The following is a 25,759-nucleotide window of genomic DNA, read 5'->3' on the forward strand; positions in this document are numbered from 1 at the left end:
AGATAGATCTGCATGTACCACCAGCACGCATAGACCTAGAGCAGACAGATCTGCATGGACCACTACCACACATACAGCTAGAGCAGATAGATCTGCATGGACCACCACCACACATAGGCCTAGAGCAGATCGATCTGCATGTACCACCAGCACGCATAGACCTAGAGCTGATAGATCTGCATGGACCACCACCAGACAGTCCTAGAGCAGATAGATCTGCATGCACCACCACCACACATAGACCTAGAACAGATAGATCTGCATGGACCACCACCACACATAGTCCTAGAGCAGATAGATCTGCATGGACCACCACCACACATAGACCTAGAACAGATAGATCTGCATGGACCACCACCACCACCACACATAGTCCTAGAGCAGATAGATCTGCATGGACCACCACCATGCACAGACCTAGAGCAGACATCGGCAAGGACCATCACTGCCAGTACAGACAGACAGACACTGATCGAAGAGCCCTTTGGGTCATAATAATCCATTGGTCAGTTCTACATGGTGGCAGGCCGGCAGGCAGGCAGCGGTGCCAGACAGACAGACAGTGGTCACTCCCCTAATTGCTTTGGGTGGGATTGAATCCCTCTCATGCTGTTGGTCTGGTTTATAAGCTTGTTTGGGTTCCCCTCTCCAAAAACACAGCTTATGTAAGGAAATGGCAGTGCTGGCATGCAATATGCAACAACAGGCCTCATTCATATTGCAAAGCAATCTGGGACTAAGGGGAATAGCTACTCTCCCCCATGTGTTACGATCTAGTAGTTCTACAGATGCTAGCTTTAATTGGCAGAGTGCTTGATTTGTCAGACTCGGATGGCAGGAATTCGGGAAACAAATGCCTGCTGTGCTGCTGGGCCTCGGAGTAGAGGGCACTGGAGCTTGGCCTTCAATGTGCAGGCATACAGAGAGGCAGACAGACACACACACACACACACACACACACACACACTAGAGAGAAGGGTGTGGTGTATCAGGATGAGCCAAAAGCATGGTCCAGTACAGAATGTTGATGTGGCCCACAGAGATTAGAGAGAGAGACACATAGTATCAGATGGGAACAGGGTTGGCACTAGGGTAGGTGACACAGGTCTGTGACACACACGTCCTATGGTTAAACAGCAGTGTGCATGTGTGTGTCACTCTGTGCATGTATGTGTATGTGACAGCGCTGTCATCAAATAGTTAACCTTGCTGACTGCTAAAACATGACTTCCTGCTATGCAGACAAAGGCCAGGCACACAGACACACCAGCTGCATACCAAATGGCACCTTATCTATCCCCTATATAGTGCTCTACTTTTGATTATGGCCCATGGTGCTCTGCTCAAATGAAGTGCACTATGTAGGGACCAGGGTGCCATTGGGACACAGCCACTCCATTTAACGAACCCAGAGGACCAGTGAAATATCTCAACAAACAGCACATGATAAATGATTTAGCTGTCTGGAGAACAACGATTGACAAGTCAGACATTTTCAGGAAATTATAATCAGGATTGTAAACAACCAACGGCATCTATCTGATCTCTTCAAGACACACATACATACTCACTAACAACATAAGACAAAAGGATGGACAGACAGAGACTTGCGCACACACACGGGACAGTGTGTGTTTGGAGGGGGATAATGAAGTGTCTGGGAGCAGTATGAGGGTGAGGACACGCTCCTCAGTGAGGGGAAGGAGCTGAGACTGACTGACTGACTTTCACAAGACCCCCCCCACAAGTAGGTCTAATCAGAGACATGTGACTGCCATCTCATCTCAGCCCTACTGACAGCATCACATACTATCCATTCCTCTAAGAGACAGAGGCAGATAGAGAGAAAGGAGTGCCTTAAACCCAAAACAAGATCTTCTATGGCTTCTATTCTGGGCCTTCATGCTTCATGCTCCGGGGTAAAGTGTCCCCTAGGTACAGATCTAGGATCAGTTTCCCCTACCCAAATCCTAACCTTAACCATTAGTTGCCCTGAGACGCTGACCCAAGATCAGCGTCTCGGGGCGAACTTCACCCTACAACCGCAGTCTAGCGGACACACAAAGACAAGTCGACCATCTCCTCTATGGCCAGAGCTTATCTGATCACCATGACAAGTGAGAGAAAAAGACAATAATTCAATATTGAGGAGAAAACGACGAGGAAAAGTATCTTGTTGCGATTACAATTACGGACAAGATTCATTTCAACGTGTGTATCTTGATCTGACAGCGTGAGAGAGCCAAAGTTGAGCCAGATGTCCTGTAGCTAGGCCGCGTAGCTGTAGGGAGGAAGAGAGATATGAGAGGAGTCAAAGTGATACAAACATTTCCTTAGTTACATTCCATCATAATTAAGCCCTCTGTAGCTCTCACAGCATTGACTGTACAGGGCCTGTGTCCCAAACGGCAATTACACCATGCCTGAGGATTGGTGAGAACCAGACGCAGTCTAACAGTCAGACCAAAATCTCTGGGCCCTGGTCAAAAGTAGTGTAGTATATACGGAAAGAGGTGCCATTTGGGACGCACACAGGCACAAAGTAATGACCAGGCAAGCGTCCATTTTTCCCTTCCTTGGTTATAAATGGGCCCCTGATAAACAGCTGATTTGGGTCTCAAGACAGTGAGATTGAGTCTGGTTCTCAAACATAGTCTAAACGCAAACTCTTAAACTCCTTATGCATGTGCAGTATAAAGTGCTCCATCATTGCCATGGCAGACCGGGGATTCGAGCCCACGCCACAACATCCCCCGGGAAGCTAGCGTGCTAACCACTAGCCTACCAAATTCACCCTATACAGACAGAAATGTGGGACAGAGACCGAACAACACACAGATGATGACTACGGGGCAAACGGACAAAGTGTAACCAGTCAGGCAAGTCCTCATGCCCTGACGCGGAGTGATGATGCGTCACGGAGAGGGAGCTGAGCTGGGATGACAGCAGCTTGCTTCCAACCACCAAACCACCCATTGAGCCGCTCACATTCTTAGTTCTTAAAACGGCACCCTACTCCTTAGATAGTACACTGCTTTTGACCAGTGTACTATGGGAATCCTTTAGGTCCTGGCCAAAAGTAGTGCACTATATAGGGAATAGGGTGCCATTTAAGACATATCCGTAGCTCTGAGACTCAGACAGAGATAAAGATATATACAGGGACCCACGGCATAGAGGTAGTAGTACCACAACAGCACATCACCATCTAGCCTGTCTGAGCCCTCTGGAACTCAGTCTGACGTGACTGGTGACCGTGGAACATGGGGTGAACTGGCGGTCACTGCTCTGTCTGCCTGTCTGCCTGATGACTGTTTATCCTCTTTCTGTCTGTCTGTCTGACTGACTGTTATTCCTCTGCCTGTCTGTCTCAGTCAGATGCACTGCGGTATAGAATTAAGCAATAAGGCACGAGGGGGTGTGGTATATGGAAAATATGCGACGGCTAAGGGATGTTCTTCCGCACGACACAACGTGGAGTGCCTGGGTACGGCCCTTAGCTGTGGTATATTGGCCATATACCACAAACCCCCAAGGTGCCTTATTGCTATTATAAACTGGTTACCAATGTAATTAGAGCAATAAAAATACATGTTTTGTCATATCCCTGATATACCACGGCTCTCAGCCAATCAGCATTCAGGGCTTGAACCACCCAGTTTATAATTGTTAATAACTTTCGATTCTTGCCACCAGAGACATGATGGAGAGCTTACTGCGAGTGTGTGTGTGTGTGTGTTACTCCCATATGAGGGTACATTTAGAGGGTTTAGCAGGAGAAACCTTCAGCACCTCATTGTCTCAATAACATACTAAAGAGCACTGCCTCTCTCCATCCATCCATCCCTCCCTTACATACTCATCCTCTTCTCCCACTCCCTCCCTTACATACTCATCCTCTTCTCCCACTCCCTCCCTTACATACTCATCCTCTTCTCCCACTCCCTCCCTTACATACTCATCCTCTTCTCCCACTCCCTCCCTTACATACTCATCCTCTTCTCCCACCCACTCCCTCCCTTACATACTCATCCTCTTCTCCCACCCACTCCCTCCCTTACATACTCATCCTCTTCTCCCACTCCCTCCCTTACATACTCATCCTCTTCTCCCACTCCCTCCCTTACATACTCATCCTCTTCTCCCACTCCCTCCCTTACATACTCATCCTCTTCTCCCACCCACTCCCTCCCTTACATACTCATCCACTTCTCCCACTCCCTCCCTTACATACTCATCCTCTTCTCCCACCCACTCCCTCCCTTACATACTCATCCTCTTCTCCCACCCACTCCCTCCCTTACATACTCATCCTCTTCTCCCACTCCCTCCCTTACATACTCATCCTCTTCTCCCACCCACTCCCTCCCTTACATACTCATCCTCTTCTCCCACCCACTCCCTCCCTTACATACTCATCCTCTTCTCCCACTCCCTCCCTTACATACTCATCCTCTTCTCCCACCCACTCCCTCCCTTACATACTCATCCTCTTCTCCCACCCACTCCCTCCCTTACATACTCATCCTCTTCTCCCACCCACTCCCTCCCTTACATATTCATCCTCTTCTCCCACTTCCTCCCTTATGTACTCATCCCTTTCTCCCACTCCCTCCCTTACATACTCATCCTCTTCTCCCACTCCCTCTCACCATAATTACACTGCGAGAGGAGGGAATTTCTATGCTCTCTTCGCCCCAAATGGCACCCTATTCCCTATTTAGTGCACTACTTTTGACCAGGACCCATAGGGAATAGGGTGCCATTCTGGACGAATCACATGTTTAACACCAACATTCTCTATTGCATGTATAGTATTGTATTTCTCCTGTCACTTTTTTCAATCTAACATTAGATGTCATGCTATCGTGGGTATAATTGATCCTATAGGCATTTTCGGGTCACAAGTCAAAATCAAATCAAACTTTATTTGTCACATGTGTAGACCTTACCGTGAAACTCTTTAAGAAAATATTTACCAAATAAACGAAAGTAGAAAATAATAAAAAGTAACACAATAACATAAACATTATGTACAAAATAAGTAAAAAAAAAAAAAAGGTTAAAACAAGGCAAAAAAACGGACAAAAGAGCACGATTGGTTACAGGCATGTAAAAGGTCAGCCATCCTCTTCCGCGCCATCTTACATTCTACACTGTTTTTACTGTGTTATAGAGTGCAGTGGAGGGGGGGGGGAGAGAGACAGACAGGGAGTGTGTGTGTGTGTGTTTTTTTGGTTCTACTATCCTTGTGGGGACCAGAAGTCCTCAAAAGGATAGTTAAACAAGGAAAATTCTGACAAGTGGGGACACTTCGCCCCACAAGGAAAACCACTATTTTAGGTTTAGAATTAGGGTTAGAAGTTTGGGTTAAGGAAAATAGGATTTTGATTGGGAATCAATTAAATAGTAAAACAAACATGTTTGTGGTGTGAGGGTCAGCGAGAGAAAGAGAACAGTCTACATACAGATGTTGTGGGAGAGCAGTGGCATTCCTCTCGTCAACCCCCTCCTCCTCTCCTCCTCCCACAGCGAGAGAGAGATCAACCCCCCCAGAGTGAGAGGAGAGACGAGGTCCCTGTCACTGAGTCACAGAGCTCTTTTCATCAGGGGACACAGATGGAGAAGGGAGGAGTGGAGAGGAGGAGAGAAGAGAATAAGAAAGTAGTGGAGAGGAGAAGAAATGAGAGAAGGGAGGAGAGGAGAAAAGAACAGAGGAAAGGGAGGGGAGGAGCGGGGGGGGGGGGGGTCCTCGACATCTGCACATCCTGCCATAGCCCCTCCTCCTTCTGCCCTTTCCCATCTCTGCTCCCAGGGCATGCAGTGAGAGAGGGTAAGAGAGAGACAGACAGACAGAGAGAGAGAGAGAGAGAGAGCGAGAGAGAGAAAGAATGATGTAGAGAGAGATGAAAGGAGAGAGGCTCACAGTCACAACAGTCCTGACAATGTGCATGAGACAAAAACAGACTAAAGGGCATGGAAACCAGAACAGCCGGAAGAAAAAGGAAAATCATTTGCAACCTTTTAAGACTTATGTGGCCTTTCCATATATACAGATGTAGTATCTTAATTTGAGCCAGTATGCTACAGCAGGAAAATAATCCTGCAGCATTATTATGTGGATTATAATTAATTGTCATTTTTGAAGGAGTTGCTAGATTTTTTGTAAGCCTCAAATACACTACAAGTTCAAGATGTCCTGCCTTGCAGGAAAGTACTCTTGCAACAGGGTGATCAAATTAAGTTCCTACATCTCTGCTATGGCTACTTGGAAGACGCAGCCCGTCAGTCCATTAGTCAGTCAGTCCATCCAAGTCTTGGCCTGCCCATTCCCATACAGCCCTGCCAGATCAGGAAACAAGCCAGGATCGGAAGACACAAGGGGAGAGGGTGTGTACGCTCCCAAGCGGGCACACAAGGGGCAGCAGAGATTCCGTGTCTGATTCCCAAATGACACCCTACTCTCTAATATAGTGCACTACTTTCGACCCAGAGGCCTACGTGGCAGCTCTGTATAGTCTCTGGTCAAAAGTAGTGCATTATATAGTGATACTAGGATGTCTTTTGAGATTTGGTATTTGGTCTGGCATGGCACTGTGCCCAGGCATCCTCTAGGAATTGTCTGGGCATAGGGCAGGTTCAACACAGCAGCTTGACCTCTAGATGACTGACAGCTGTCACCTAGTTACCGTTTACAGATCGTGATGACGGAGGAGGACTCAGTCCAAACAATGACAATCTGGTACTAGCACACACACACTAACACATGCACACACACACCCATTATGTCCGCCCTCCCGGGAACACACGAACACACACTCACCTCACACACCACCCTCCACACACAATCCCATTAGGCCCCACAGAGAGATTGACCTGCCTCTCTTGCCTGCAGAGGATGTTGTGTGCATTTACTAGGCACTCAAACCAACACACGCAAAACATCTTTCTGTCAGCCTGAGCAAGCCCAGAGAACGACCAATGTGTTGGAGCTGTGCAGGCCGCAGGACAGGACTGAGAAACACACAGAGAGGAAAAATAGAGGGGAAATGAAGAGGTGCCAAGAGGGGAAGAGAGAGAGATCAAGAGGGGAAGAGAGAGAGAGAGATGAAGAGGTGCCAAGAGGGGAAGAGAGAGAGATCAAGAGGGGAAGAGAGAGAGAGATGAAGAGGTGCCAAGAGGGGAAGAGAGAGAGAGAGAGATGAAGAGATGCCAAGAGGGGAAGAGAGAGAGAGAGAGAGAGATGAAGAGGTGCCAAGAGGGGAAGAGAAAGAGATCAAGAGGGGAAGAGAGAGAGAGATGAAGAGATGCCAAGAGGGGAAGAGAGAGAGAGAGAGAGATGAAGAGGTGCCAAGAGGGGAAGAGAGAGAGAGAGATGAAGAGGTGCCAAGAGGGGAAGAGAGAGAGAGAGAGATGAAGAGGTGCCAAGAGGGGAAGAGAGAGAGAGAGAGAGATGAAGAGGTGCCAAGAGGGGAAGAGAGAGAGAGAGAGAGAGATGAAGAGGTGCCAAGAGAGAGAGAGAGAGAGAGAGATGAAGAGGTGCCAAGAGGGGAAGAGAGAGAGAGAGAGAGAGAGAGAGATGAAGAGGTGCCAAGAGGGGAAGAGAAAGAGAGAAAGAGAGAGAGATGAAGAGGTGCCAAGAGGGGAAGAGAGAGAGAGAGAGATGAAGAGGTGCCAAGACGGGAAGAGAGAGAGAGAGAGAGAGAGATGAAGAGGTGCCAAGAGGGGAAGAGAGAGAGAGATGAAGAGGTGCCAAGAGGGGAAGAGAGAGAGAGAGAGAGAGAGAGAGAGAGAGATGAAGAGGTGCCAAGAAGGGAAGAGAGAGAGAGATGAAGAGGTGCCAAGAGGGGAAGCGAGAGAGAGATGAAAAGGTGCCAAGAGGGGAAGAGAGAGAGAGATGAAGAGAGTGAGAGAGAGAGCGATGAAGAGCGAGAGAAAGAGATGAGACAGAGGGTGGTTCCATGTGATTTCAGCAAGCCATGACACCCACCATCTCAGATTGATCTGAAACTTGTTTTTTCCCCCCCTTTTTCTCCCCCAATTTCATGGTATCCAATTGGTAGTTACAGTCTTATCTCATTGCTGCAACTCCCGAAGGTCTCCCGAAGGTCGAGAGCCGTACGTCCTCCAAAACACAACCCAACCAAGCTGCACTGCTTCTTGACACAATGCTCACTTAACCCGGAAGCCAGCCACACCAATATGTCAGAGGAAACACCCGTTCACCTGGCGACTGTGTCAGAGTGCACTGCGCCCGGCCACCCACAGGAGTCACTAGTGCACGATGGGACAAGGACATCCCTGCCGGCCAAACCCTCCCCTAACCCGGACGACGCTGGGCCAATTGTGCGCCGCCCCATGGATCTCCTGGTCGCGGCCGGCTGCGACACAGCCTGGACTCGAACCCAGAATCTCTAGTGGCACTGCGCCACTCGGGAGGCCCCTGAAATCATTTCTGTAGTTAGAGATAGATAAGATTAGCATTCCTTCAACATTATTTTTTAGAAATATAATTTGATCCCTGAGAAATTAAGCTAATTGATTGCACCCAAATTGTCCTTTTTTTAATTTATAGGCTTCATAGACTATTCAATAAATATAGTAATTAACATTCAATATGGAACAAACATTTCTCTAACAATAAGGAATCCAAAGAAATTGTCAAAAGTCCCCTATGGAGGACAGGCTCATTGTAATGGCTGGAATGGAATGTATGGAACGGTATCAAATACATCAAACATATGGGAACCCCATTTGATTCCATTCCCACCATAACAATGAGCCCGTCCTCCTATAGCTCCTCCCACCAGCCTCCACTGGAGTATACAGTGTAAGTTCTATATGTCTGATTAGTATGGAGCTGTGGCTTGGAGTATTGTTTATTCATCCTATGTTATGTCTTCTCAGTGAATTTGGTGATGGTTTTTAACCCCTGTTCAGAGAAATGAGTGATTGAAGTTGCTAGGTTTATGTCCCATTCTACATCCTGATTTTACCAGGTTCTGACCAATAGATTCTACTATTAGGGGATATTTATTTGAAAGAATCCCACTCCCCTCAACAGCTCACCCAAATGACATATTGGTTTCCTTATCATGTAAGCAGTTTATGGACAAGGTATGAGAGCAACCTATGCTTTGGTTTTGTTTACCTGGCCACTGTTTAAAATGCTAACTTTTTAGCATGTTTTTCTTTTAACTAGGCAAGTCAGTTAAGAACACATTCTTATTTACAATGACGGCCTAGAAACAGTGGCCTTGTTCAGGGGCAGAACGACAGATTGTTACCTTGTCAGCTCGGGGATTCGATCTAGCAACCTTCTGGTTTCTAGTCCAACGCTCTAACCACTAGGCTACCTGCCACCCCATGTGTAGCACAAATCCAATGCAAGTGAATGGTACCTATTTGAAAAGCCAACGCATGGATTGCTGTCATATCATGTCCATAGGCTGCTTACAGGGTAAGGAAACCATCTTTCACTCTAATATTGAGGGGGGATTCTTAAAAATACAATACAAAAATCACCTGGACCAGCACCATCTAGTGGTCAGAACCTGGTAATATCAGGATGTAAATTGAGACATAAACCTAACAACTAACTTTCTCAGAGATCAAATTATATTTCAACAAAATTATGTTGCGGGAATGCCAATCTCATCTGTTTCTAACAGAAACAATTTCAGAACAATCTGAGATGGTGGGTATCAAAATCCTCATTCTTGTGCTTTTTGAGGTAGAAGGGGGGAGAGAGAGAGAGAGAGAGAGAGAGAGAGAGAGAGAGAGAGAGAGAGAGAGAGAGAGAGAGAGAGAGAGAGAGAGAGAGAGAGAGAGAGAGAGAGATAAAAGGAAAGTGTCTCACCTTTATTACAGCTGTCCCTCAGATGCCTGGTAAAGTATATCCCTCGCTCGCTCTTCCTACTCAACTCCACAGTGCTTTTTACTCTCTTGGTCTACGCAACATGTCTCTCTCGACACCTATAAGTTTACAGTGCACGCAGAGTCAAACAACAACTCCAGCGGCAGCTTTTCCTTTATGTGTTCAACTACCCGATGCCGATTGACTGTACTGGCCGTAGACAGGAGAGATTGCGCCGACCCTGAGCCCTGACCCCACCTAGATAATGTTTTTCTACTTTTGTGCTGTTATTTAGAACAAACTGATATTACACATTCCATACCTCATGCATTGCTAGAAAACGGATCAGATTAACAGTCTCTGTCTCAGAGTGTAGAGAGAGAGCGAGAGAGACGAAATTAGCCTCTAGCCTGTCAGACGGCTCAAAGAGAAAGTCTCCAACATTGTGTGCCTTGCCATCTCCGTGGACAAGATCAAGAGCTCTTGACATTGCAGTTCATATTCCTGTCTATCTGATATCAAGCAAGGGGCGGGAAAATGTCACATTAATTACAAATAATAGCAGTGTTTGACTGTTATTATAGTATGCCAACGCCATTGTGTATCAGCAACACATTCCATCTTCCACTGTGTTGTAAGGGCGCTTGAAGTACATGAGAGGCTGGCTGCCCTCATCAAATCAAAGTTTATTGGTCGCGTACACAGTTTAGCAGATGTTATAGCAGGTGCAGCAAAATGTGTGTGTTACTAGCTACTACTGGCTTCTAGGTTACAGGGTTTGGGACAATTAGAATTGGAGACAGTCAATCCAGGAAGTCATTTGAATTTCAAATGCAAAAACGGCGTGATTGAGAAGTCCCTTGGAAATAAACGAGCTTGAATTTATGGAATTTCAGTTTACTTCCTAAAACTCACTTCAATTCCAATGGACCCTAATCCTGGCTGGGTGGTTCCCTCCATAGAATTACATAAGAGGTCCTATATTCATTTGTTCTATATGTTCCCCTCCCCCATATAAATAGAATCTAGATAATATTTCTATGCCTTCTCTCCCACCCTGTCCTCAGGGCTGATGAGACAGTGAAGCTGATCAGCCTCAAGAGGCACAGGACCCAGCAGGCCCTATGGGGAAAGATGGAGGGTGACTCTGACCTTTATCTTGGTCCATCTGCAGGGAAACTAGTCACTAGGGATGTGCATCTTTACCTTTCAAGACAATTTGATATGTATCTAGATACATAGGCTCTGATATGATACAGGAACAATCCGTTTTTAGTTTGGAATGTAGTTTGAAGCGATTCGGTGCGATTCGGTTTGATTAGAGAACGAATCAGTGCAATTTGGTTCAATGCACTCACATTTGTTGCATAAACACATTTATTTTCCATTCTAAATAGAAATCTGCTGCTGATATAGCTAATGAGTTGGGCCTCTTTGGGCTGGATCTGTCTGAGCTGACGTGTGTGTAAATGATGTATGTCTATGGGGTATACTATGTAGGCACCTGATCTATCACCCCACTACCACTATCAGATTAGGGGGGACAAAGTAGCCTAAGTCCCCCCCCCCACTTTGGTTCTGAAATCACCATTACCCACTAATTAACTTCTCATGTTTGCAGATTGTGTTTAATGCATGCTAGTAATGCATCAATATTTATTGTTTACAACTCAACCATCTAGTTTGCTGACGACATAACAGTGGTAGGTCTGATTACCAACAATGAATCCACAGCCTAAAGCAGGGATCATCAACTAGATTCAGCCGCGGGTTGATTTTTTCTTTAGCAGATGGTCAGGAGTCCGAAACATAATTGCAAATCATTTGTAGACTGCAAACTGACCGCAAGAAGCCCAAACAGATCTAATATTTGACTAAAACATAATCATTTCAAACCTTGATTACGTTTGTATATGATCACATATATACTGTGTCTCTATTATGAGTTGGAATACCTTGGAGATGATATGCTGGTGTTTTTACAGTCTTACGTCCAACAATTAAATATAAAATCACACGCAGGCCAAAGTTGGAGAACCCTGGTCTACAGGGAGGAAGTGAGAGCCCTGGGGGAGCGGTGGTAGGAAACTAACCTCTCCCTTACCATCAACAAAACAAAAGGAGCTGATGGTGGACTACAGGAGACAGCAGAAAGAGCACGCCCCCCATCCCCATCGACGGGGCTGCAGTGGAGCGGGTCAAAAGATTCAAGTTCCTCCACGTGCAGATCACTGAGGACCTGAAACGATCCCTTCACGCCGACAGAGTGGTGAAGAAAGCGCAACAGCGCCTCTTCAACCTCAGGAGGCTGAAGAAATGTGGCGCATCACCGCCTGGTACAGCAAATGCACAGCCAGCAAACGCAGGGCTCTCCAGAGTGTGGTGCGGTCAGCCCAACACATCACCAGGGGGACACTGCCTGCCCTCCATGACATCTACAACACCCGGTGTCACAGGAAGGCCAAGAAGATCATCAAGGACGTCAGCCACACGAGCTAAGGCCTGTTCCCTCTAGAAGGCAGAGACAGTACAGGTGCATCAAAGCTGGGACCAAGACTGAAAAACAGCTTTTATCTCCAGGCCAATACTGTTTTAAAAAGTAATTACTAGCCGGCCTCCGCCCGGTACCCTGCCCTGAAATACAGACACTGTCACTAGCAGGCTACTACCCAGTACTCTACCCTGCAACTTGAGACAGCTGCCCTATGTACATAGAGATATTGAACACTGGTCACTTTAATAATGTATACATACTGTTTTACCCACTTTATATGCATGTACTGTATTCTAGTCATGGATCATCCTATAATTCTACTGCTGTACACACCTGTTCTATTGATATACTGTCTGTACATACACATATACAGTACCAGTCAAAAGTTTGGACACACCTAGTCATTCAAGGGTTTTTCTTTATTTTTAATATTTTCTACATTGTAGAATAATAGTGAAGACATCAACACTATGAAATAACACATATGGAATCATATAGTAACCAAAAAAGTGGTAAACAAATCAAAATATATTTTATATTTGAGATTCTTCGAAGTAGCCACCCTTTGCCATGATGACAGCTTTGCACACTCTTGGCATTCAACCAGCTTCATGAGGTAGTCACCTGGAATGCATTTCAATTAACAGGTGTACCTTGTTAAAAGTGAATTTGTGTGAGCGATCGGTTTGCTGATGTGAACAGAGTGCCCAGTGGTGGGGTTATGGTATGGGCAGGCATAAGCTACGGACAACGAGCACAACTGCATTTTATCAATGGCAATTTGAACGCACAGAGATACCATTAATGAGATCCTGAGACGCATTGTCGTGCCATTCATCCACCACCCTCACCTCATGTTTCAGCATGATAATGCACGGCCCCGTGTCGCAAGGATCTGTACACAATTCCTGGAAGCTGAAAATGTCCCAGCTCTTCCATGGCTTGAATAATCAGACATGGCACCCATTGAGCATGTTTGGGATGCTCTGGATGGATGTGTACGACAGTGTGTTCCAGTTCCCGACAATATCCAGAAACTTCGCACAGCCATTGAAGAGGAGTGGGACAACATTCCACAGGCCACAACCAACAAGCCTGATCAACTCTATGCGAAGGAGATGTGTCACTCTGCATGAAGCAAATGGTGGTCAGACAAGATACTGACTGGTTTTCTGATCCAGGCCCCTGCTTTTTTTTTTTTAAGGAATCTGTGACCAACAGATACATATCTGTATTCCCATTCATGTGTAATCCATAGATTAGGGCCTAATTTATTTATTTCAATTGACTGATTTCCTCAAACAGTATAAACTGTAACATCTTTGAAATTGTTGCATGTTGCGTTTATATTTTTCTTCAGTGTATGTATGTATGTATGTATGTATGTATGTATGTATGTATGTATGTATGTATGTATGTATGTATGTATGTATGTATGTATGTATGTATGGTACTCTGCAGGCTTGGCACAACTGGTGGGCAATGACCTGTCATAATGTAAGTTGAGTCACTGGGCTTTCCCGCTCATCTATAATTGTTGCTGCCCCTAGTTCAGATCTAGTATCAGATTACCCTCCCCCAATTCCAACCTTAACCATTACTGGGAAAAATGCATTACTGAACCAAGATCAGCGTCTAGGGGCAACTTAACCTTAAACCATAATTGTCATCTCAGAGCTGTAGTGGCAGTAACGTTAGGACTTGATGTGACAGCCAGGGTGACAGATACCACCTCACACATTCGACACCGATATACTGATAAAAGCAGAGAGAATAGCATAGAAACCCATAGTGAAGATCTGTAACAAAAATAATGATTGAAAATAAAATGAGATGAGAAAGATAGGGGAGAATTGAGAATCCAAGCGGAGATATTAATACCCCCCTCAAACACAACACACAGCACACAGGTAGGCACCAGTGGCAGTCGGTGTCGTTTAAGATGAGGGAGGATGAAAAATGTGAGTAATCATGGTGACAGACAGTGACACATTCAACACAGCCTTGCCCACTTTTGCCTGCATCTAGCTAATCTAGGATGTAATCATTAGTCCCAACAGTTGCAAACAAGATTTTCTATTGGACAAATTCAGGTATGTTCATCCCCATTTTGTTCCGTCTGCTTCTGTTTAGAAACATTTCTTAAACAGAATTGGCGGAATGAATACAGCCTTGATCAGCTGTAAACACAGTTCACATTGCTAGCAATACAAACAGCATAATCACTTTGCTCAATGTATATTCCTTCTCGCAACTACACGCTCCCCTCCTTTCACCTTTTCCCTTTGCTTGTGGACTGTGACCAGGCCAAAAAAATCATTTCCAAGCCAAACCTTCATGCCATAACCACTATCCGCTACACACAGCCTACATTGTTGTCACCATATTTACTAATGTCATAGTCAACATAGCTACTAACTCGTTAGCAAACAATCATGTAGTCATGCAGTACAGTAAGCAGTTACACCGGCCGGCCGCGTTGGCAATAACTTAATAAAACCAAAAGCTTGCCTTAACTTGGAAGAGTTCCCGTGTTGGATAGCCAACTAGCTAACATAGCATCCCTCTCTGTTTGAGCCAGTTGTTTGCTGCGTTCGCTAGCTAAGTAAGTGCAAGTGAAAAAAATACAACAAAATATATCTCTCTCTCGCTTCTCCTTCATAGTTGAAGAAATTAATTTGTTCAAAACTGTTCAACAATTGATATTCTCTTTGAGTCAACTGCTCACCACATTGTATACCACTGCAGTGCTAGCTAGCTGTAGCTTATGCTTTCAGTACTAGATTCATTCTCTGTTCCTTTGATTGGGTGGACAACATGTCAGTTCATGCTGCAAGAGCTCTAATAGGTTGGAGGACGTCCTCCGGAAGTTGTCATGATAATTACTGTGTAAGTCTATGGAAGGGGGTGAGAACCATGTGCCTCCTAGGTTTTGTATTGAAGTCAATGTACCCAGAGGAGAACGGAAACTAGCTGTCCTCTGGCTACACCATGGTGCTACCCCTGAGCGTGCCGTTGAGGCTACTGTAGACATTCATCGCAAAACAGTGTGTTCTAATACATTTTGGGGTGAAATATTAATAGATTTAGTAGTTTTAGAGTATATTTCACTATTTTTATGAAATTCACTGAGGAGGATGGTCCTCCCCTTCCTACTCTGAGGAGTCTCCACTGGTAGGTACAACACACACATCTTCCAGAGCCAATTTATCTTAATTAAATGCCAATCCATCCTGAAATGTGTGAATGGGTGGGGTAAAGTAAACTACGTTGTCTCACCCCATCGCACCGCTGGTTTTTTTTTTCTCTCCACACACACACACACACACACACACACACACACACACACAACTGGGCTGATGTTACTACTGCCTACGTCATTCAGCATCCTCGGCTCCGAGGCAGGAGGGCATTTCCCGCGGAAAGCCCAGGACTGTTGCTACAAGCAGGTCCGTTATTTATTTATTTTAACGAGGCAGCATGTAAAATACCGAAAAAATCACTAGAGAATAACGCGGCTGCTTTGATTTGAGCAGCACATTTCGACACATTTAAAACATTGAGGCGGGCAACGTTATTAAGGATAAGCGTTCACGACCCATATCCTCATCAAATGCAACATCGTAGCCCATTTAAGGAAATCCGTTACATGAATGCAACAGTCTCTTGCAGCGTCAAGACTAACTTCCCTTCACCGCAAACATGCAGACATATGACAGTTGATATCACAATTCAAATGTACCAGCCGTGTTCATTAAACCCAAATCGCGTCAGGATCAGGGTGCAATGGTGCGGCTTGCATCTCCAACAGTCAATGGGTGGCTCTAGGCTTCATTGTAGGGTACAGGGGGGAACCCTACACATCGAGCTCTATAACATAGGCCTACTCAGCATTACTGAAGAAGGCGCAGTCGTAACCTTTGTTTTTCCCCACTGACTCACCGTCATTGCCGAATGTCTGACAGCATTGGATGCCGTCTGCCTTATCTCCGCCGCACTCCCGGGCTTGAGCAGGTTCTTCGTGAATCTCCGGGTCGATTCCGCTGCCATTTCAGAACGGTCAACGCTATTCCTCTGGTTCAAGCGCCGCCGTTCAACGCGTTCGTCTATTGTAAATCCACTGTATACGCCAGCGACGGCTCTGCTCCCCTGCTTGTCTCGCTGCTGCGCCTACTAGGCTACTAGTACTACACAGCAGCCCTGCTTGCGTAGACTACAGATGCCTATTCAGCGAGATTCTACTCATTCCCGTGCGCTACAGAGTCAAAGGAAGCGGAAACTAATGGCCAATCTCCTCCAAGGCAAGCCCCCTGCCCAACGAGACCACATGCGGCCAACCCTGGTCTGCAAGAAGCCTTTAAACTATTAACATGGGATGGGCTTTCCCAAACAGTACGCCTCAACCCCACTATTGATGGGGATTATCTGTTGCTGAATGCAAGTCTACGAAATGTTCAAATTGGTCATAAAGCACAAATTCTAAAAGGCCTGCAATAACAGTGACCATTATGTCTACAATTTGGCCCCTGCCACAGGTCTAGCTAGACCAGACCAAGGAGAGAAATCTAGGAGAATAACCTCCAGAATTGCATGAACTCATCCGCAGTCTACGCAGGACCATGGTTGGAGGGGAGGGAAAGAAAGGGAGGGAAAATGGTAACACAGCGACATATTGTGGAGGAATAGGCTAGTACTAGTCAGTCATTAATGTGTTTTTTCTATAGGCAGCATTATCATAACAGGCTACACAACGCCTGTAGCATGGTTGAAACATTGTTGGGCACTATAATGTATATCCACATTGAATACAAGCCATCGTCGGATATGATCAATATGCCTTTCTGGTATTTTTTGCATTGAACTATTAACCAATAGCAAGCCCTACTTTGCATTAATGATCATGTTTGCTGGCTATCAGTAAGGAAATAGAAACGCGAAAATGGCATTAGGCCTTCCAGTTTGACAATTCCAAATCATGACCTATGTCCTTGTGAAAACACGATGCCAATATGATCATGGCTATCCAATGGACATCTATTCGTCCACTCTCGTCCTTCTCGTGCTTCTGCGCAAAGCATTCAAGTGAACCATCTACGGCTGTTAAAATGTCCAGATGTTTTGGTTTCCTGGGCAGCTCAGGTTCCTAAAGAGAGTCTGGGTTGCAAAGTGAGGACAAATCGACCTTCACGTGGGGGTTTCCCGTCGCCACAATAGCCCTGGAGACCTAGATAATAGACTTCATCATAGGCCTACCATTTGGCTTTGGTAATTGATGGGATATGTGGCTTCCATGGAGGTCTTGGCAGGTAAGCCCCATGGAGTTGTATCTTACCTAATGGCAACAGAGCAGAAATCTGCATACAAAGGAATTTTTAAAGAGTTGGATGATATCTAATGAGACCTACCATATAAATTACATAAAACACATGTCTAATTTAGCTTGGTTTATTTTAAAGAAGACTTCTTGCAGTTGTTTGATGGAATAAGGCATCTGGATTTATTTATTGTACTCTGCCTCACCCAGTGTCCTGAGAATAATTGCACCAAATGTACAATTGTATGCATTGCCTTCATATCTTCATTAGTGCTTTGAAAGCTTTCAGAATTTTGCAGGTTTTCAAGATGGTCTTGTTGGTCTTGGTTGTTTTCGGGGGCTTGGGGATGGTCTTGCTCAGGAACCCAGGTTTTCCTATTTTCAGCTTCTTTGAGGTTAGTTGAAGAATCCTAGAAAGAAATCACAGTTCTTAGAGAGGACTGCCCAGAATGTCCCTAACTGGGTAGATCTTGACTAATGCCACGTTCACGTGCTATAATAGTTATCGAAAATTCCGAGTTCAAACTAGGAAGTTTCACTTGAACGACCCTCCAAATAGAATTACAAGGAAACGGAGAAAAGTTTTTGCCGAGTTGTGACGTTTCACCACTGACCTTTTACCGTTTCAACCAAAAGATGACAGACAACAAATCCGATTTTGACAACTACAACCTTGTCAATATGGATAATTAGGCGACATTTGCCATTTGATAATGTTGCTAGTTTGGCCATATTGTCAATGTTAAGGATGCCAGATAACGTAATTACGAGCAACGTCAGCTAGTTTATCAAGCTAGCTAAAATCGTATTGGTTGGATAATTATTCCAACCAAAAAGCACATGAATGAAACAGTCGTATTTCCTAGAAAGTAGGAAGTTCCGACGAGCACATGAGCGTGGCATAAGCACTCAACTGACCACAAAAAGGGGTTGGGGTTGTAGCTTTTAGTGTCATAGAATGTCAATTACGTTTTAGGGTTAAGGATGGGATGAAATTCCTTTCTATAGGATCAATTCAGATGTACACTCATCAATAATCTTTTTTTCTTTCGTTTTTTTAAAGGAGACCAATCTCCTGCTGTAGTAGGAAGTAGAGGCTAGGGAGACAGGTATGTAGATGAAGACAGAGACGAAGAACACGGACAGACGCCGAGTAGTGACTCGAATCCCCCGAAACCGTGGCAGCATGCATGGTCCAGAGTCGAGTTTTAGCACTCGACATGCCTCCGACACTAATCTATTTGAATAGAATTCATTGACTGTTGGACTCACCTCTGGTGGAGTAGCGCTGCCTCATTCTTCTCCATGGCCAGAGCATGCTCCGCAGCAGAGGCTTTCCGCTAAAGACAATAAATGAATTACAGTACTACTTGAAAGTATGTGATCCCCTTGTGCAATTACAGATTTATTTTCGTTTTTACCATAAAATATTAATTTAATCAGAATCAGTCTTTTTGATCTGACATAACAGGTTTATATTTACCAATAACATATGTTGGTGTAGAAGAAATCATGCGTGTAGTAGAATTTTTATTTTTTTAAGGAATTAGTGCAGGTGCAAAAATAAGTGAACCCCAAGTTGCATTGGTTAAATCAGTAGGTATGTAGAATAAGGTGGGTGATGAACCAATAAAAGGAGAGATCGTTAGGACAGAGTTTGGGCGGGACTCTGATATTCGAGATAAGAAACGTGGTCAGTTTGGTGTTACCCATCCAGGTGAATGCAAAGCACACCATGCCAACAGGAAAGGACATCTCAGGGGATTTCAGGACAAGGGTAGTGAGAGCACATCAGTCTGGTAGAAAGAAGGCTATAAAATCATCTTAAAAAGATTTGAGCTCAGTCCACTGTGAGGCAAATCATTTACAAATGGAGAGCATTTAACATGACAGCAACTCGGCCTAGAAGTGGACGCCCTTCCAAAATATCCCCAAGAGCCACAAGAACAATAATAAATCAGGTAAAAGCAAACCCAAACATAACACCTACAGATTTGCAGACCTCCCTTGCTGCATCTCAGGTAACTGTGCATGCTTCAATAATAATAAGAACACTGAATCCAAATGCCATTCATGGGGGGGTTGCTAGGAAGAGGCCTCTGCTATCAAAAAATAACCAAACTGCCCGTCTTAACTTTGCCAGAGACCACCTGTACAATCCTGAATGTTTCTGGAAGTCCATTCTCTGGACCAATTCATCAAAAAATTGACCTTTTTGGTCACAATCAACACCGCTATGTTTGGCGAAAACCCAACTCTGCCTACCACCAAAATAACCTTATCCCAACAGTCAAGCATGGTGGTGGGAATGTCAAGATCTGGGGCTGCTTTTCCTCCTCTGGATCTGGACGATTCCACATCATTAAGGGAACCATGAATTCTGAGGTTATACCAGGAGATTCTTGAACAGAACGTCAGGCCATCAGTCAAGGAGCTAAAGCTGGGCCGAAAATGGGTCTTCCAACAAGACAACGACCCAAAGCATTCAAGCAAATCTACCAAAGAATGGCTCAGGAGAAAGAAGATTTGTGTTTTGGATTGGCCAAGTCAAAGTCCTGACCTAAATCCAATCGAGATGCTGTGGCAGGAACCTGAAGCAGGCAGTTCATGCCAGACAGCCCTCAAACCTCACTCAATTGGCTGAGTTCTGTAAGGAGGAGTGGGCAAAAATCCCTCAAAACAGAAACTGATTACTGGCTATAGGAGACATTTACTCCAAGTTATCGCTGCTAATGGAGGTGCCACAGGCTATTGACTGAAGGAGTTCATATATTTTTGCACACATCAAATCTGAGTTTCTGTTAAATAAACCTCTTTTGTTAAATAAACAATGAAAATATATCATATTTTTTTGTTTTCTCTCACTTACTTGGAATGTTTTTATTACGAATTGGGGTTTAGATAAGGTTTTATGTTTATTTTATAGCAAAATAATGACCAGCCCTGTAGGGTTCCCATACATTCAAGCATCACTGTATATCTTAGTGTACAGCAAGACACAGAGTAACTAGCAAAACGTAGCTAATAACACCTTAGTGCAACTACAGTAGCTAACTTTAAAGTGAATGTTCTCCTTACCGATATGGTCTGGATTTTGTCTTGTAGCGTGTCAATCTGAGGAGAAACAAAAATTGCATTAGAAATGTGTGCAAAGACACCCTATCACATATGACCCAACATGAGTGTTGATACTGGGGCTTATGGTTTGGTTGAAGTACTTCGTAGTTTAGCTTACTACTGAGCGGTTATGGATCAGTATTTGGCAGGCTGTCTTAGACTTACTTACATGTTGCTTTTCCTCATATTTGCCTTGAATCAGGGCTTTAGTCCTGTGAAAAGACAAACACCAATGTACATTTATTGTGAATGAGAACAAATCCTAATATGATTAAACTTATATCAAAATCCACTTACAGCTCGTTTAGAGTCTGTCTATACATCTTCTCAGTGCTATGGAGTTTTTGATGTAGAGCGGCATTCTTCTCTTCAAGCTGCCAATTTTTGTCTGTTGCAAAGTAAACAGATATACACGTAAAGTAAAGAAAATATCAATACAGAATAAAGTGATTCTGGCTGGTGGGATATATGTTGTGTGTTTGTAACATAGCCTACCCCGAAGACCCCTGTTCACCTCCTCCAGTGTGGTTTTGATCTGTAGAAATTTCTGCATTTTTAAGTGCAAGAGCCAGCAAACAACTGATCCATTGTAAACTATTATAGTATTTACAGTTTTGGGGTAAACTGAAAAGAGGGTCCTTTCTGTAATCACACCCATTCTTTTCATCTACTTATTTCAGTAACTTAACCAAATGTCTCCTCGCTTACACAGACTATACATTAACTTACTAAGGTTGCATCCTTCCTCACAGTGACCTCGATCTCAATGTTTTCCTCACTCTTGATATCTGTAACAAAGGTGATTATTTGATTAACATATCAATGCACATTTAGTTGTAGATAACCCTGCATGCTTCTATCCTCGAACAATCCTGACAAGTAAGCTTAGTAGTTCGATAAACAGTTTACAAACTGTTTATACGCTGATCAAACTGTGTGATTTACGCACCGGTAGATTGGGTGTTGGTGGTACTAGGGATCCTGGCACCGTGATGCTCTTTAAGTGGTTCCATCAGTCCCCACTGTTGGGAGCCATAACATAAACCCCATTAAGATAGCTCTTTATCATCATACCAAAATAGTGAGTTTGATTGAGCAGTAATGGACTTACAACAGCTTTCAGTTTCTTTATGCGTTCAACACGCTCCTGGAGTTGTAGATGAAATGCCTCCATTTCTCCAGCTCTGATGTCCCATCGTTTCTTCATATCCTTGGGATAAAAGAGATGGGCTCAAATGTTAACTGTGTGATAAACGTCTGACCGTGACAATTAAACAAATTGATAAATGGACTATATACTTTGACCGTGAGTTAATAGTTAAAATACTTTTTCAGATGTTATTTGACTTTGCACCTATAGAACTCCATACATTTCCAGTAACTCAACATTAGTCAATGTCAGTCTATTAGACATGATGACACATTGGTCATACACTGTAGAGGGCAGGGAAACTAGTTAAAGGGGTTTAGGAATAAGAGTTCTCTGACTGCTTACCTCCAGCTCCTGACTATCCTCCTGAGAGGACTGCAGGCACGCCCGCAACTTTTTCACTGGCGCGTCATAATCCTTCAACTAAAACCAACCAGAGTTAGAACATAAGTTACAATGATCATGGAAAAGTAGATGTTACTGCAGGTATGCCCCCGACCTTTGCACCCGCGAGTCATAGTCCTTCAACTAAAACCAACCAGATTTAGAACATAAGTTACAATGATCATGGAAAAGTATATGTTACTGCAGGTATGCCCCCGACCTTTGCACCCGCGAGTCATAGTCCTTCAACTAAAACCAACCAGATTTAGAACATAAGTTACAATGATCATGGAAAAGTAGATGTTATTCAAGTCCAGAATGTCCCAGGTCTGACTTAGCTTCTGAAACGTACCAGTATCTCCATTTCAGACAATTGAATCATTATGTCACATTTCTTTTTCGATAGCTGGGCGAGTTTCACGTTTAGCTGTGTCTCAGTCACTGGAGATACAGAGGGGAATATGAAATTAGTCTTGGTTCAGGCATGACTAAGGAGCTAAATCTACTGTATAAAATGTAATTACAAAAGCTTGCTTCTCCTCATCTGAGCTACTTAATGAAAGGAAGGAAAACTCACATAGACGTATCCTGCTTTTGATCTATAAGAAACAGAGACAAGGCAATGAGAACAACGTTCAAACATGGACTACATCACACATCATTAGAAGATCAATCAAACTGCAAAATGAGCCTTTCCCTCAATTCCTTTCATTTCCATAGGAAGTTGAAGTGTATGAAAATTGTTGTAACATGGTAATAATACAAAAGGTTTACCGCAAGGACGGTCCTCCATAGTAATATCACACCAAAACAAATCAGGGCAGCAGGGAGAGTGAGCTCCCATCCCACTCCAGGATGGGTTGCTCCAAGCCATTCCTCTTCTAGAGAGAAGAGAAACTGGACAAACAAACAAACAAATGTCACATTACCATTTATTATGGAATTCACATCATATATATAGAATGGACTGTCAGTGAGGTAGAAAGGTAGATTACCATAAAGGATCTCTGTGGGTACTATTTACCAGTGGTGTAAAGTACTTTAATAAAGTACAAATCCCCCCCAAAACGACTCAAGTAGTACTTTAAAGTACTTTTACTTTTTAGCTGCACCAACGTGTCGGAGGAAACACTGTTCAACTGACAACCGAAGTCAGCCTGCAGGCGCCCGGGCCCACCACTATAGCAAGATGTGCCAAGTAAAGCCTCCCCAAAACCTTGCCCTAACCCGCTGGGCCAATTGTGCACCAGCCTATGGGACTCCCGGTCATGGCCGGTATTGACACATCCTGGTATCGAACCCCAGGCTGTAGTGATGCCGCAACACTGCAATGCAGTGCCTTAGGCCGCTGCGCCTATCGGGAGGCCCTAAATAATGTACTTTTTACTTCATACATTTTCCCTGACACCCAAAAGTACTTGTTACATTTTGAATGCTTAGCAGGACAGGAAAATTGTCCAATTCACGCACTTATCAAGAGAACAGCCCTGGTCATCCCTACCGCCTCTGATGGCGGACTCACAAAACACACACACTTTGTTTGTAAAAGTGTTGGAGTGTGCTCCTGGCTATCCGTAAATTAAAACAACATGAAAATTGTGCCTTCTGGTTTTGTTAATACATGGAATTAGAAATTATTTATAGGCTACATTTACTTTTGATACTTAAGTATATTTAAAACCAAATACTTTTAGAATTTTATTTAAGTAGTATTTTACTGGGTGACTTTCACTTTTACTTGATTTTCTATGAAGGTATCTTCACTTTTATGTATGACAATTGGGTACTTTTTCCACCACTGCTATTTAACTACTCTTTCAACAAAAGCCATTTCACATTTGCATTCAGCTCCATAGACTACACCAGCCACAACCCCTTCAAACTTCTACCATTATTTGCCTACTTCAATACAAGCAAGCACACATTATGTTCAGGGAAATGTCCTTGTCTAGTTTTGTACTCAGGCCTACATCCTTTAGTCCTCCAAGAAAAAGCGCGAAGAAAATGGTAAATTGGTCAATCACTCCTTGGTCGGGCATCGTCATGGCGGGCCAAGGAGCACCGAACTCCGGTACACCTACTTCTTCATACACATCCATATCGATGACTGAACCAAAATACACAAGACTCTATTTTTTAACTGCATGCTTTGTGACGTCATAGTGGAGCCTTAGTTACTGTTGTTTTTTCTCCCAGCAACGCGCATTTCCCCATTGAAATGGATGGAAGGCCCTACGTGTCAAAATGATCTCAAAATGTGTTGACACAGATGATAAAATTAAACCCATCGTCAAGGAATGTTGGGCTCTTGATTGACAAGCTGACGCACCAACTATCGCATCATAGGCCTAATTATCATAATTCTTTAGCCAGCAACTGAAGGTTCTGATGACAAAAAGAACAAATAAAGGCAGAGCTTCGGGCCTAAAACGCTTTATTATTTAGTCATTTACTCATCTTCAAAACCATAAGAGAATCATAACACTAGCCTAATTTCACAAACATCAGGGAATAGGCCCACAGAATATAAAGTAGCTTATCTAAGATATTTTGGTTTAGCTGTTCAACAGTTGATCTTAGACAGTAGCCTAAGTCCACATCCCTAATTTAATTTAGTTTGGCTAGTTCGTTTTAATTTGGAAACACTTAATTCGTTAAAACAAAAATACAATTATTTATTGTATTTTATTATTATTATTATTATCTCCTATTCACAACCCTCCCATGCAAATTAATAACAGGTTGGCCTAAATATGTTTATTCTTAACTGCATACAAAATTATTTCCAACAACCAATTCAGTAACATAAGCCTACAAGTGCTCAACAAGTGCTCAACATAAAATCTTTAGTGGTATGAACACACATCAGATAGGAATCAAATGTATAGGCCTAACAATCTGTTAGGGACCAGACACCAGAGCATCTGTATTTAAACGTGCCCTCTTTAATAGGCATTTAACTTCAGTTTTTATGTTAAACCCAATGGATGCCCTTATGGATTTAAGTCAAACACTTATTATACTGTGTGACGAAGCAGACTCAGTGAGTCTCCGTTGTTACTAAAGCACATTGTTGAATTTCACTTATATTGTTGGGTCTCGTTCTTATTTCCCTATAGGATACATATTTAGTCATTCGTTTCCCCAAAGTAGGCTTATACATTTTGTTTTAATTACATTTTTTTTTGCTATTATCATGAGTATTTACCCTGCGCAAATCTAATGTGTTAGGGAAATGTTCTCGTTCTTCTCGCACTTGAGTGAAACATTTAAATACATTAATTTACCCGTATGCAATCCTCCAAGATAAGTTTATGCAAGATAAGTTTACGCCCGCAACACTCACGAGAAAGAGGATTTGTTCTTATTTTCATAAATTAGTATAGGCCTACATTTCCCTTTGATTGTAGGCTGATTCGTGCGTCTCGAGCTCCATGTCTTTTG

At 43.8% G+C, this 25,759-nt stretch overlaps 2 protein-coding genes across 2 annotated transcripts in view; both read right to left on the minus strand.

Annotated features, from left to right (window-relative positions):
- The window catches only part of LOC106580682 (dedicator of cytokinesis protein 10-like), a 158,165-nt gene extending 141,284 nt beyond the window's left edge, over positions 1-16,881 (minus strand). The window contains 1 exon segment of the mRNA XM_014162004.2: positions 16,293-16,881. Coding sequence (XP_014017479.2) covers positions 16,293-16,400 — 108 coding nt within the window. The 5' untranslated portion in view covers positions 16,401-16,881.
- A 913-nt stretch (positions 16,882-17,794) lies between these two features.
- Positions 17,795-24,442, minus strand: LOC106580716 (transport and Golgi organization protein 1 homolog). The gene is made up of 14 exons (XM_014162048.2): positions 24,286-24,442; positions 23,090-23,212; positions 22,893-22,914; positions 22,668-22,756; positions 22,277-22,354; positions 21,893-21,991; positions 21,731-21,803; positions 21,511-21,569; positions 21,277-21,316; positions 21,079-21,169; positions 20,951-20,993; positions 20,743-20,778; positions 18,937-19,004; positions 17,795-18,074 (listed from the first exon to the last, which is right to left on the minus strand). The coding sequence occupies exons 1-14, from the start codon at positions 24,412-24,414 to the stop codon at positions 17,921-17,923; spliced, it is 1,104 nt and encodes a 367-aa protein (XP_014017523.2). The 5' UTR covers positions 24,415-24,442; the 3' UTR covers positions 17,795-17,920.
- Between the last annotated feature and the right edge of the window lie 1,317 nt (positions 24,443-25,759).

This window comes from Salmo salar, chromosome ssa20 (genome assembly GCF_905237065.1).
Source record: "Salmo salar chromosome ssa20, Ssal_v3.1, whole genome shotgun sequence".
Lineage (NCBI taxonomy): Eukaryota > Metazoa > Chordata > Actinopteri > Salmoniformes > Salmonidae > Salmo > Salmo salar.

Bases quoted from the DNA above. Each gene is read 5' to 3' on its own strand.
- LOC106580716 (XM_014162048.2), bottom strand. From the start codon at position 24,414: ATGGATGTGTATGAAGAAGTAGGTGTACCGGAGTTCGGTGCTCCTTGG. The intron at 22,757-22,892 runs GTGAGTTTTCCT...CTGTATCTCCAG, and splicing joins CAAAAGCAGGATACGTCTAT to TGACTGAGACACAGCTAAAC. The intron at 21,570-21,730 runs GTGCGTAAATCA...CCTTTGTTACAG, and splicing joins CACCAACACCCAATCTACCG to ATATCAAGAGTGAGGAAAAC.